Source organism: Lissotriton helveticus, chromosome 12, assembly GCF_964261635.1.
Source record: "Lissotriton helveticus chromosome 12, aLisHel1.1, whole genome shotgun sequence".
In the NCBI taxonomy this organism is placed as follows: domain Eukaryota; kingdom Metazoa; phylum Chordata; class Amphibia; order Caudata; family Salamandridae; genus Lissotriton; species Lissotriton helveticus.
The window spans coordinates 836,662,383-836,676,878 of NC_136073.1; the positions used below are offsets into that span (position 1 = coordinate 836,662,383).

General features: G+C 42.4%; 1 protein-coding gene across 1 annotated transcript in view; it reads left to right on the forward strand.

Moving 5' to 3' along the window:
- The window catches only part of ZAP70 (zeta chain of T cell receptor associated protein kinase 70), a 103,662-nt gene that overhangs the window by 65,355 nt on the left and 23,811 nt on the right, over positions 1 to 14,496 (forward strand). The window contains exons 11-12 of the mRNA XM_078670938.1: positions 1,883 to 2,075; positions 12,398 to 12,538. Coding sequence (XP_078527064.1) covers positions 1,883 to 2,075; positions 12,398 to 12,538 — 334 coding nt within the window. The remainder of the gene's footprint in view (positions 1 to 1,882; positions 2,076 to 12,397; positions 12,539 to 14,496) is intronic.

The following is a 14,496-nucleotide window of genomic DNA, read 5'->3' on the forward strand; positions in this document are numbered from 1 at the left end:
ACGATGGATTTAGACCCAGATCTCTGTACTGGGGTAAATGTTTGACGTTGTTCAGCATTCTGTCCATCAATTGTACTTTTTGCATTTGTTAGATGAATCCCTTTACAGGCAGGACTGCGGCTCTGGAATATGATTTTGCTTTGGTGGGAATCCAGTGTAGTCCTTGAGTGTAGAGGAGATGTGACCATTATTCATTGAGGAAGAAGTCAGTCTTGCTTCAAAGTGAAGAAAGACTTTGAGAGAGCAGGATAAGACCGAGGTACTCCCACCAGGATGGTGTTGCCGAAGTCCAGAAACCAGATGATGAGTAGCTGACTTCAACTGGCTAGGTGCTTCAATCTATTTAAAAAGTGATAGTGGGAGTTATCAGGCTGTGCAGCTCCCTTGAGATCAGGAATGAGGGATGAGGGGTCCACAAAAGTGACCGTTGGAGATTTCGCTGATGAAGAAATTGTGGGTTAAAACCAATACACTTTTAGTTCATTTAAGAGTGAGGGCTTCTTCAATGGTAATGTGGTGTTAAAATATCTCTCAACCAAAATATCAGTATGTCGTCAAATACCATGGGGAACTTTTCCCAGGCAGTGGGCAATCCATCTGTGGTGCCCAACATAGATCCAGCAAGGCTGATAATGTTTTACATTTTCAGGACTTCAAGGCAAAATACATTTATATTTGTACACAGGTAATCAAATCCAAATTGTACAACACTTGTAATTGATCTATCTAAGTGATCCTAATTTATATATCCAGTGGGGATTGTCAAAGTGTGACAAAAATATGGCTATTCTAGGCCTACTCTGGACATCCCACTATGAGAAGATGTGTGATAGAAACAATAATACGTATTTTAATCTAAAGCACTTAGGGCGATATGTATCAAGAAAGTATTTTGCATTTCCTAAATAGCGATTTTTAAGGAATCGCTATTTAGGAATTGCAAAATGGTATGTATGAAAAAAATCGCTATTTTTTAGCGATTCCTTAGTCTTCCTTATTTGCGAATTCGCATTTTGTGAATTCGCAATTAAGGAATATTTTCCAATGCATTCCTATGGGCCAGGAGGCCCATAGGAATGATTGCAAAATAATTCTCAAATTGCGATTTCGCAATTTGCTAATCGCAATTTGAGAATTATTTCAAGGGTGCAGGGGAGTCTCAAAGACACCCTGCTGCACCCCTGAAATCTACATGTGTGTGCATATGGCGCACATACATGCCCTTTGGGCATGTGTGTGCATCACATGCCACTTTTAAAAATGCCAAATTGTGCATTTTTGGAAGAATTCGCAAGTTACCATCAACTACAAGTTGGTGGTAATTTGCGAATTCTTAACCTAAATTCGCTAGCCAAAAATGCTACATACATAGCATTTAAGGAATCGCAAAATTGCGATTCCCTAAATGCTATGGCAAAATAAGGAATCGCACAAGTTTGCAATTCCTTATTTTGGGAATGTTTCATACATCCCAAAACATGCAAAAAGGCCGTTTGCGATTCGCAAAGGCCGAAATTCTGCGAATATCGGCCTTTGCGAATCACAAAAGGCTTGATACATATCGCCCTTAGCACCTGGATTCTGTTGCTATTACTAGGGGGGGTGAATAACAGGTGGTGCTAATAATCATGTTAGTGGTACTCAGTTTATCAAACATCAGAAGAATGAGTGCTGTGTGGTTTTTGCTGCCCTGCTGTCCTCTCACGTGTGTCAGCAGTGAGCGGTAAACTCACTGAGCCATCTTTCCAGAATGGAATAGTTTTCCATATATTTCAAATACATATGATCAAGTGGACAGTGGCTGTGCCATTGTTGATTTAAATCTTCCTCTTTCTCCTACTTTTGTCTTCTCTTCTTCTCTGCTCTCTCTTCGTCTACGCAGAGACCAGATACCCATCTGCAACGTGGTTGAGCTCATGCACCAGGTAGCCATGGGGATGAAATACCTAGAAGAAAAGAACTTTGTGCACAGAGACCTTGCAGCCAGGAATGTCCTTCTGGTCAACCAACACTATGCCAAGATCAGTGATTTTGGACTTTCAAAGGCCCTGGGGGCAGATGACAGCTACTACTTGGTGAGGGTCAATCTTGGCTACACAATGACTAGTAATGATTATGCCAAACTTGCCATGTCTTGCAGAAGATCATGTGGTATGTGTTTATGACCAGGGAGAAAGGGATTGGTGTGCTGGAGAAGCGATTGACTGCCCTATCGGATAAATCCAGATTTATCAAAACAGCAGTACTGTGAAATATTAAGTCTGTAGTTCATGTATGTGATGTTTAAACTACACAGGACTTTCACACTGGCATTGCTGATCTATAAATCTTGACACTTTCTGATCTGAATACAACAGATAAACTAGGATATAGGTGTATAACTCAGGTTACTACCTTAAATAATTCCTGCCTTCTAGTAACCAGCATCTGACTATATGTAATCCTTATCAATTTCTTAATATGCAAACCCCTATTGCCCTTTATGGCCTATTTGGGCCTCTTCTGTCAGGTCCCGCTTGATTCAACTTGCACAGTTTGCACAGTGAGCATTTCTTCCATAATCTTTTGTATGTTTAATATAACACCCCAAGTTGCCATGGGTATGCCCAGAAGTGTGTCTTGTGCTCACTGTGCCACTGGAACCGAGCTGCACCTGATGAGTCCCAATTAAAATGAAATCGGTCTTGGGATTAGGCCTGGGTATGAAATTCCACTCCGCTCGCGTAATTTGCTGAATTCAGGAACTCTGCAGGAAACGTGGAGTTCCCAATATATTCTGATTTTCGCCTCGTAGCGGAATGTATTTTTGGTTGGTGCACTCGAGCCTGGTTTTTGCAAGCACTCGCGATGGCCAGCGAGATTTGAAGGCCACCTGCGAGAGTCAGCGGGATTTTCCGAGCACCAGCAAGACTTGCCGGCTGCTAGCATGGCTTTAGGCTGTGCATGCGCCATCCGGCGCCTGTTTTGTGTGACAACAGCGAGCACCAGTGACTGCATTCATCCTCGAGCAAATTTTCTCCTTGAGTGCTGTTTGCGCGTGATTTCGAGCGTGATAACACACGTTGCGTTGCCAAGCGGCAACAAGCATTGCAAATGCAATAGGTCTCACATTAGAAAAGTTGGAGCTATTGGTCTTGTAAATGACAAATATTTTATTTATTTGTTGGTTTTTAAAATAGCTAAATTGATAGCTTTGTCATTTACAACGCCAATAGTTATAATTTTTGCGAGTGTGACACCTATAGCATTTGGAATGCAACATGTTTTGTATTTACGTGACTTAGATGGCAGCTCTGGTCGTTAGGCCACATCTCCAGAGAGCAGGAGAGTGTAGCAGGGGAGAGAAGCACAGCAATGCAATAGGTCTCGCATTAGGAAAGTTTGAGCTGTTGGTATTGTAAAGGACACATTTTTTATTTATGTGCTTGTTTTGAAAATAGCGAAATTAATAGCTTTGTTATTTACAATGCCAATAGTTTTATCTTTTACAAATGTGACACCTATTGTAACACAATATGTGTTGTAGCACTGAGTGGTGTGAGGGTGAGGGGGTGTGAGGGTGAGGGGGTGTGAGGGTGAGGGTGAGTGGGTGTGTGAGGGTGTGAGGGTGAGTGAGGGGGGGTGAGGGTGAGGGTGTGTGAGGGTGTGTGAGGGTGAGGGTGTGTGAGGGGGTGAGGGTTAGGGGGTGTGAGGGTGACTGAGGGTGTGTGAGGGTGAGGGGATGAGGGTAACGGTGTGTGAGGGTGAGGGGGGTGATGGTGAGAGGGTGCGAGGGTGAGGGGGGTGAGGGGGTGTGAGGGTGTGTGAGGGTGAGCGTGTGTGAGGGTGAGGGTGTGAGGCTGAGTGAGGGTGAGAGGGTTGTGAGGGGGTGTGAGGGTGTGTGAGGATGAGGGGGTGAGGATGAGTGAGGGTGGGTGAGGGTGTGTGAGGGTGAGGGGGATGAGGGTGAGGAGGTGTGAGGGTGAGGAGGTGTGAGGGTGATGGGGTGAGGGTGTGAGAGGGTGTGAGGGTGAGTGAGGGTGAGATGGTGTGAGGGTGAGTGAGGGTGAGATGGTGTGAGGGTGAGGGGGTGTGTGAGGGTGAAGGAGCTGTAGAAGCAAAACATGCAGCCATCTGGAACCTTCCAGATGATGTAAGAGTTGCGCCGATAAAAATAGGGGTATATATTTCCCCACTGACTCCTATTAAAACAGTTAATTTTAGGCGGGAGAGAGCATAAAAAAGCCATTGTTTGCTTTGAAACTCGGGAATAACCTGTCTGACTCGGGTCTGTTGAACGGTGCTGCTTTTGCAAGATAAGGGTGCATGGGTAGGAAGTGACTTGCCCAGAATCACAGTTTCATATGCGTGCATCTGTTTTTTAAAGCATCCTGTCCTACAGCACCCAAATCCCTGCTCTGGCAGTAGTTATACTCCCATGTAATACACTATGCCGTTTTAGGAGCGTGAAAGGGCACTCTATGAAAGGGAAACGAGAACCGCGCCCTCTGTGCACCAAGTAGCATTTTGGTGCGCACGTGGTTGCGTGAATCGGGTGGACAGTGCTTCAGTAACACACTCGCAAGAAAGCAAAAAATAGGGCGAAATTCTATTATTTTATGCGAGACATGGCGTCTAATATACATAAATTGTGTTTAATACATTGGTAGAGTCTGGTCACTCTTGTATAACCATGCTTTTATGGAGTGAAAGTTTAGAATAGTGCAGCCTAAAAACAGCTTTTTTACGCATAAAATGAACATTTTTCAGCAAGGGAGCAGCTAAACGCAAGCAAAACAAAGCGAAGTGAACTGTCAAGCTGTTTTATTTGGGGTAGTACCGACGTTGCGGCCAGCAGTGGTTGCAAAACATAATTTTAAGACAAGTCTTACACAAAAGCAAACTTAAAACGGTATGAAACTAGCACTCACAAGACAATGTATAAACGATGCGATAGTAAGATGGATAAAAGGTGCACAACCTTTACTGAAAAGCAAATAGGCTTACACTTAATTATTTTTAGTAAATCAACAAGAAAATAAAGGAGACCAAACTACGACAGAAGGCAGAGAAGGGGAGGGGGGAAGAGAAATGCGACACGGAGTACCGACGTTGCAGCCAGCAGTGGTTCCAAAACATAATTTTATGACAAGTCTTACACAAAAGCAAACTTAAAACGGTATGAAACTAGCATTCACAAGACAATGCATAAACGATGCGATAGTAAGATGGATAAAAGGTGCACAACCTTTACTGAAAAGCAAATAGGCTTACACTTAATTATTTTTAGTAAATCAACAAGAAAATATAGGAGACCAAACTACGACAGAAGGCAGTGAAGGGGAGGGGGAGGAGAAATGTGACACGGCGGGCAGGGGAGGGGGCGGAGCGGGGAGAGCGGCGATGAGGGTGTGAAGCAGCAGGGGCCTTTGAAGTGAAGCTAAGCTTCACTTCAAAGGTGTGGGAGGAGTGCGGCTGAGGGAACAGATGGCGATTTGATGATGTGCACGCGCATTTTAGGTCAATGCGCTTGCGCATTGACCTAAAAGCGCACGGGCACAGCACCAAATCGCCCAGTTGGGTAAAGTCTGTTTAAGTCGCTATAGTCTCGCTCTGCTCAATGCGCATGCACATTGAGAGGCGAGACCTAAAAACGTAGCTCGAAAGGGTGTGCTGAGCAGCTCCATCTGCTCGTGGAATTCCACAGAATCTCGCTTTTTGGGCCATTCCGCAGAATTCCATGTAGAAGAACTCCACGAGCTCTGCCAAGGCCTACTTGAGATTCTTGTGGTCAGGTTCAGAAAGAACCTGACCTGGCAGTTCGAACTGAACTGTTGCTAGTAGAGCAGGCACTTGGCTGACTGGCATCTGGCTGGGTCTAATAGGAGGTATTATGGTAGGCAAAGAAACAATGGTTTGAAATGCAACTGCAAGCGACTTCCACATTTCATCCGTCACCTTTTGTGTGCAGCCATTTATCATAAAAGCACACTGAAAATAGTGTGAACTAATAATGTGGCTCTTCAAATAGTTATGCATTGATTTACTAATTTTTCAAACAATGCAGTGCAGATGCCTAAGTTGCTGTGCAGCACTGCATGAACGAGAGAGAACTGAACAGCCCCATATCTACAAAGATATGGTGCTGTTTTTGTCTCCTTGCTCTAGTGCACTTTGGGGCTGCCATGTACCAACACACACACACCCTTGCACCATTGTGCAAGACACAGGCGTAACGAAAAGTGAGGGGGCCTCCATGCATGGTACTTAGGGGGGCCCACTCCGGGCTCAATCAGGAGCTCTCCCGGCCAGAGTACAGTGCCGAGGGGGCCCCTTGGAGCTAGGGCCCCCCCCGCACCGCGTGGGCTGTGGGGGCCTGTGTTACACCCCTGGTGCAAGAGTGTGTTCGTACTGCCAAGCACAGGTATTGTTCTGGTATAGGATAATAATGCTTTAATACTTTTCCTACTTTAAATGTTTGTTGTATAGTGCATGCAAACTTGGAAACATGTGGAGACTTTTAAAAGTTGCTCCACTGGTATGGCTTCTTCAAGGAAACATAGGGCCTCATTTATGAGTTGCCTTGGCGCAGGAGCCTGCTCCATATTTACGAGGCAGCACTAAGCCACTTTTTTTGGCTTAACGCGGCCTCGTAAATATTGTCCCCTTTAACGCGGTTTGCTGAGTTGAAGGGGCGTGCAATGGGTGTTGCTGAGGGCGTTCCCAGCAACATCCATGGCATTTTGACACGCCCCAGATTTACGAGAAATCGTAAATATGAGGCAGCGTCAAAAACTAGGGAGGCACAGCGAGGAGAAATATCTTTATTCTCCTCATTTTTCCTTTTTCTATGTGTGCTGCATTCTATCTCATAGATACGGCGCATTCCTGCCCTTTTCTTTTGCTATAGGGCAGCGCAGCAGGAAGGCCTGCGGTGCTGTCCTATGGCAAAACCTCATAAATGAGGCCCATCATTTTTGGGCAGAAAACCCTCTCTACAAATGTTTATAGATAGAGATTTGCATCAAAACCGTATCAACTATGGTATCCCCTCGTTGATGCAAAATTGCGAATAGCGCTACTTTGCGTTACATTAGGCAAATATCCAAAGCAAATCATGATTTGTGTTGGAAACTAAATCTTACGACTACGTGCTCGGTTTTCATTACTTTGATGATGCAGCCGACTAAAATATACTAAAAAACCCACGTATAAGATCCTAATTTCAAATGTATAGGCTTACTGGTTTCTGCACCGACAAGAATAACTGAGTGCCACAAGAGGGCAGCATCAGATTAAAAATGAGATCCAAAGACAACTTTTTTCTGTATCCGAAAACCTGCATAAAAAATGTGTTTTTATTTCAGAGAACAATAAGAACGCCCTGATTATGAGTTGAGCAGTTCATTCCGAACAGTGGGTAAACCCCTGTTTACGTACGGGTTTGAATTATGAGTTGTTCGATATTTAACGCAACAGATACATATCGAATGTTAAATAATTCAACCTTCGTTAAATTTCAGGAGGTCAAGCCTGCCAAAATGTAATGGGGGAAATCATACTGTATTTGCCTTATCATGCTGCTTTTGGTGCGTTAAACCCCATAATCTGTATGTTATTCCTCAACAATTCATAACAGGTGGTATTTATTGAACTTGATAAATAACGTACCCCGTGGTATCGTTATTTGTCATGTGTGATAAATATCACCTTTACTCGTAATCAGGGCCTTAGTGGCGGATCTAAGGCCTACACTTGAAAATGAAACCCGAAATAGAAGAATTTGAGGCATATATTAGTATTTTGCAATGCAGTGTGCCGTAAATTTTACTGCGTTATTAATTTAACTATTCTTAGATAATAAGATAGCGTTTTGTAAGCACTACGCCAAACCCTAACATATCTACCTAAACACATTCATTAAAAATGACCTGTGTTAGGCTGCCACTTGATAGGCAGTTTGGGTCTCTATGCTACAATACTGCCTCTGATATCAAAAAGCTAAAATAATATAAATGTACTGGTGTGTTTAGTTTTTTCTTTTTCAAATTCACTACTCTTCTTGTATCACACTTACAAAATCTTATCCACAATCCAAAATGTCTTTAATCTTATCTAGTATTGTTTAGTGGCTATGTTCAGTAATTCTTGCATGAATACTAAATAATTGCTTTATAAAATAAATTATAATAGCATATTTGCAAACATAAGCACACACCAACGTTATGCCAGTGCTTCAGGAATTAATTATCTATCTGAGGTATAAGTTTTTTAGCAAAATGATCAAAATTAGTCCCATATTTACCAACGTTTGCTTGGGCGCCCACATGGAGCAGTGCAGTCTTGCACTGGATATGTGGGCCTTTAAAATGGTTAGTAAATTGGAAGTCTCTTTTGTGTCTCTTTGTGTTGCGAATCTAAGCTTTAGCAAATGTGGATTTAGCCACTAACCTACATATAATATTGGTGCTCGCTGCAAGCAAAAAACTTTACGGATGCCAGTATATTATGAAGAAGAGTTGTAAAAAAAACATCTTGTCGGGACCCTCTACCACCGTTTTAAACAATGAGTTTTTTATTACTTCTGTTAGACCTGTCAGCCTTGGGGTGGTCTACCCCCAAAGTTTTTGCCTCTCCTCCTCCATTTTTCTGAACTTATTTCTGTTGACCTTGCGACTCTGCAAACCAGTTTTATAGTGCTTGAACTCACTCCCCTAAAACATGGTTGAAATTGATTTATACCCAAATCGCATATTTAATTTACTTATAAGTCCCTTGTGGAGCGGTAAACCTTATACCCAGGGTCTGTATATTAAATGCTACCAGTGGGACTGCAGCACTTATTGTGCCACCCACTTAAGTAGCACCATAAAACATGCCCCAGGTGTGCCACTCCTGCCTGAATTCAGTTTAAAAAGCCATGTCAACTTGGCATTAAAACCCCCTTGCAAACCATAAACTCCGCTTTTATAACATATAAGCAACCCGTAAGTTAGGCCCTAGAGAGCCCATAGGGCAGTGTGCTGTGTAATAAATAGGTTGGGCATGTACTTTTAAGTTTTACATGTCCTGGTAAGGGAAAACTCCTACATTTGTATTTATACCACTGAGAGGCCTATCCCTCCCAAAGGATAACATTGGGGATTCCTTATTGCATTCAATAAGCTGTAATTTGCATTTGGGCGCATGTAGTTATGCCATGTTTGGTATCTTTAGACTTGTAATGAAAACCCTATTTAATGGTAAAGTCGGGTTTTTGGCAGCAATTATGAAAATGCCACTTATAGATGGTTGTCTTTTTTTGCCCTTAGCCCTTTTGTGCCTGTTGCCTGTCTTGGGTCACATGACTGGGTGTAACTGACAGTTAAGCTTTGTGGAATTCTCCCAGACAATCACACGATAGAGGGATTAGGTGCGCCTAGATGGGCAATCTGCTGGCAGGATGAGGGGGTGGATCTGAGCACAGCCACATGTGCAACTGAATAGGGAGTGTTCTGCCTCCACAAAGGACCTAACACCTCCACATTGTCAATGCAGCCAGCTTGGAGGCAAAGCAGGGGAGTCAGGAAATTCCATACAATTAAAAGCCACTGTCTAGAAGCTTCTACCACTTTCCTGAAGGAAAACACCATGGTATAAAAATAGAGTCTCAAACACCAACTCTTCAGTACACTTCTGGACCTATGAATACTCTGCCAGAAATAAGTACTGCTATGCTGCTGAAAGGACTGCTTCTTGGAAGGACTGCTTCCCTACTATGCTGACCCACTGCCTGCTGTCCTCTTGCCTTAGAGATGAGAACTGGACCTGCAACTTCATCTTGAACTTAGGGCTACCAGAGTGACTCCAAGGGCTGGTATTCTGGCCGGTACACAGACATAATATCGACTCCAAAATATCATTTGGACATAATATCGACTCCAAAATATCGTTTGGAGAAAATATCGACTGGACAGAATATCGACAGCCAAAATATCGTTTTTAAGGTAAGTGAAGTAATATCGTTTTTAAGGTAAGTGAAGTAATATCATTTTGATTTTTAGGGTTCAGGGTCAGTTTTGGGTTTTTGGGTAAAGGGGTATTTTTAGGGTTCAGGGTCAGTTTTGGGTTTTTGGGTAAAGGGGTATTTTTAGGGTTCAGGGTCAGTTTTCAGTTTTTGGGTAAAGGGGTATTTTTAGGGTTCAGGGTCAGTTTTGGGGTAAAGGGGTAGTTTTAGGGTTCAGGGTCAGTTTTCAGTTTTTGGGTAAAGGGGTATTTTTAGGGTTCAGGGTCAGTTTTCAGTTTTTGGGTATTATTTTCATATATTTTATTACTATATATATATGTTTAATAAATATGAAATAAAAAAATATTTATTTAACTTTCATTAATTATTTAATTATTATAAGTTAATTTAAGTAATTTTAAGTATATTTTAGTAATTAATTATTAATATTAATTTAATTTAACACTGTTTTTAGTAAATACGATATTTTTTACAACTATATTTTTGTAAACGATATTTTGTACTCGATATTTTTGTACTTACCTGTTTGTACATACAAACTCGATATTTTTGCTGTAGATATTTTTTCCTCGATATTTTGGGTAGTCGATATTTTGGTAGTCGATATTCTTTCAGTGATCCATTCTGGCCTCCTGATCGGAGACTCAGGGACACAAAAGGCTCCCCAAAGTCCTGCACCAGCACCTGGACCCAGCTGAAGTGAATTCTTGACCTCCAAGTGGTGACCCTCAGGCAGTGCTTAGTTTGTAAAATCATATACGTGCTAGGGACCTCATCAGGAGCCCATTTCAACTTGCGCTACCCATTGCCCCTGCCATCTCTGCCAATGACACAGTTGGTCCCAACAGGAATTATTCAAGTCATGTATTACTTTGTACCCGATATCATGAATTACAAGACACCTTAATGAATTAATTTCAATATTATTTATATTGAATATCAAGTAATTAGATCAAAACGCATTACATCATGGGACATGCTCGTGGGTAGATAGCAAGAGGTTGGCCCAAATTTGTGACTTTGACACGGTCCAGCACGACCAGATGGCAGTTTGTGCTTTTTGGTGCTATTGTCACCAACATTTTTCTAATCCTATATGGGATCCTTTTTTGTGTAGCATTTTCATTTTATTACTGTTTGAAGTGTTGCACAAATGCTTTACATATTGCCTCTAATTTAAGCCTGACTGCCCTGTGCCAAGCTACCAGAGCGTTGAGGACAGGTTAATTTAGGGTTGGCTTGTGCCTCACCCTGACAAGGATTGTGGATGCTGCTTGGCCAGGGCTCACTCTCCAGACAACCACCATCCCCATTTCCTACAACTTCTCATAGATTGACCCGGCATCTCCGGTGTTGTACACTGAGTGGAGAGCCACAGATCTCCGAGACGCTGATATGGTTCCGATTTATCAATTATCAAATAGCAATCTGTGTTAACATGTTCCTTTACTACTGGGGCAGATTAAATCCGTCCTAGCTGTTCCTTCTCAAGCCATTGTTGGAGTGTTCCTGCTCTTCTCACACTTACTGTTCAATTTCCTTCGGCAGGAAGTGAATGTCCTGTATCCTGACTGCAGGGTCCTAGTTCCCTCCTCGCAACCAGACTTCTAGTTGACCCGATCTGAGCTTTAGTTGGACCCCCTCTAAGTTTCCTATCCACAGGTTTGATTAACCTTGATCTGGATACATCCTGAACCCTGGGCAGGATGGTTGGAGATAATGACCCAAAAAAGAGATTGGTTCCAGCTGTTTTTCTCATGATAGCAAGCTTTAGTCATGGTATTGTCCACTGTAATGGTTGCATCAAATCCTCCAGGGCTGGTCGCCTACTAATCTGAGGTCTCACTAGTGGCTGTTCATTCTTTTGACTTAAAGCCATGGGAGCCCGCATCATGGTCAATGAAATACACTAACGATTTTAGGAATGACAGAAGATATATGCATTTGTGCAACTGAGTTGTGAATGAGTTCTACTGTAATGAGCATCACTACTCAACAGCAAAGTAAAACATATAACTAGCTTCTCAGCTTATAATTCAATACATCTTTATTCATTTTATTAGCAATATTATTGATTTGTATAGTGCTAAATCTGAGCCTGTGCCATGGGGGAATTATATCTGCAAAACAGGAATTTTACGGCTGTGGAGAGTCCACACACAAAAAGTTAGGCCTGTCCTATGGTTTTATGTGCAGACCTTTCCTCCCCGACTGTAGACGCTCCTCAGTTGTAAAATTACTATTAGTAAAATTAAACTTGCAGTCTGTGAATACCCAGAAAATAGTAAATATACACAAAAGTGTACGTTTACCTTTGTGAATCAGGACCTTAGTGTCAATAATTCAGTAGCCAGACTCTCAAGAGTGTAGTCTACTCGCTTTCACACAGTCTCTTTTTCTGTTCCACTTCAGGCTCGGACAGGAGGAAAATGGCCTCTCAAATGGTACGCCCCTGAATGTATCAACTTCCATAAATTCTCCAGCAAGAGTGACGTGTGGAGTTACGGCGTTACAATGTGGGAGGCTTTCACATATGGAGGGAAGCCATACAAGGTGAGTGTAACAAGTGTGTATTGTAGGGTCTGCACAAAGCAGTGCCCATGACTTCTTGAAATCCTCTGGCAAAATAGAGAGGTTTGAATTGAAGGACGCAACATATTCCTAATAAGACTCTTTAATGATTTTTACAGCAATCTCACTAGTCTAGTGCTTTAACACAAATATCAAAAAGGCCAGGTCACCTATTTCAAAATGAATCCAAACTATGGAGATCTTGTAAAGAATTTCCTATATTTAGTAACTCTCCAAAGACTGCCAAAATACACCAGGATGGTAGTCCCTGAGAAAGGTAACTATTCTGCAGTGTTAACATACAAATCAGAGAATGACCAATCAACATCTATGCCACTGAAGATAAGATTTTAGAGCCCTATCAAGCGTTAGGTGTCCATCACACCCTGTGTGTCAGATCTATTATGAGTCGGGAATACAGTGATCTTTTCAATGGAAGTGTCACATTGTCCCTGTAGTTGGAAAGCCTACTACGATGGCCTATTTAGAGCAGAATGACTCATGTTTTTTTTTTAATCTGTCCGTCTCCTGTACCGGACTGAAAAAAAATGACTCTTACATCCTGGGAGAAAAAGTTACATTTCCAATGGAAGTCATTTCAGACTTTCACGTCAATCAGACCATTTCCTTGCTTACTTTCTTTCCTCACCCTTCCACACCTGCTGAAAGGACTCTCTATTGGACATAGTGGTGATCTCTGTGTCTCCACAAGAACTGCTGTCATGGCGGTTCCTCTGATGGAATGGCAAGTTTGGTTCCTTGTTGATACAGCAACACATCCGACAAAGGGCTGTCGGGTCACACGGGTGAATGCCCGGATCTTTTAGGCCAGGGCTTAAACGATTGACGTTCTCTGCCTGCAACGTGGTGATAGTAGCCTGCTTCAAGGGACCCTGAAACAACTTCAGCTCAGTAGGAGTTTTTCATGTTTTCTGTGTCCAATGAGAGGAAAGGATGGAGGTGTTTGAAGCAAGAGGCTGAGCAGTGGTCTGTATGTGCATTGGGCACTTGTATCTTGTTGCCCAGGCTCAGCACTGTTTATGTTGCTTTGGGGAAGAGCACTAGTGGCTGCCAGAGTGTGGTGAACACCCACCAAGCTGTCACATCCTGAGGATTTACATCCCCTCTTCATGCCTTTATCCATCATCGAAGTAAACCTTACCTTTATCGAAGAAATTGTGGGGTGAGAATGTAAGCAGGGCGGATCATACCCTAAACACCTCATATTCTCAGGGGTGCAAAAAGGGCGTTTCTCCACATGAGACAATGCTTTCTATTTGAAGAAAAAGGGAGAAGAGTAAAAACATGCAAATACACTTTTCCGCAATACTTATGCCTGCATACTGTCCATCATCAGGAGTAAGTTTAGCCGAGTAGTAGTACGCCTAAAAATCAAAGAATGACGTAGATTTATGACGCATATTCCTTGAGATTCTGTGACTCGTGGAAAATGAGAAAGTTAACACAAACTTTAGGCAGAAGTAAACATTGGATAGATTGCCTGATTTTCATGTAATCAGTAACAATGTGATTGGCTGAAAGGAGTGAGCAGTATAGATGTTATGGGAACATCTTCTCAAAAAGAAATGATATATCTTGCTTTAAGAACACAAGGCCCTATACACGTGTCCGAAGAATTGGGTAGTGAGGCCAGGGGCACAGCTGCACTATTTACCTTCCAACAGCTTCTCACCTGGTTCCTGACATCTCCAGGCCACCAACATTTTACGTCAGTTTTTACAACACTTTAATTCGTGCAGCGTTGTGCCCGCGAATTTGACCTCTTTTCCCATGAAATACAATGATAGATGGTGTACAAAACTGAACTGAGGAATGGTGGGCAGGCATTCAATTGTCAGCTGCAAACAACCAGGAAGACAACCGGGAAAGAAGTTTAGCAAACAATAATAATATAGATAATTATTAGTATTTTCCTTGTC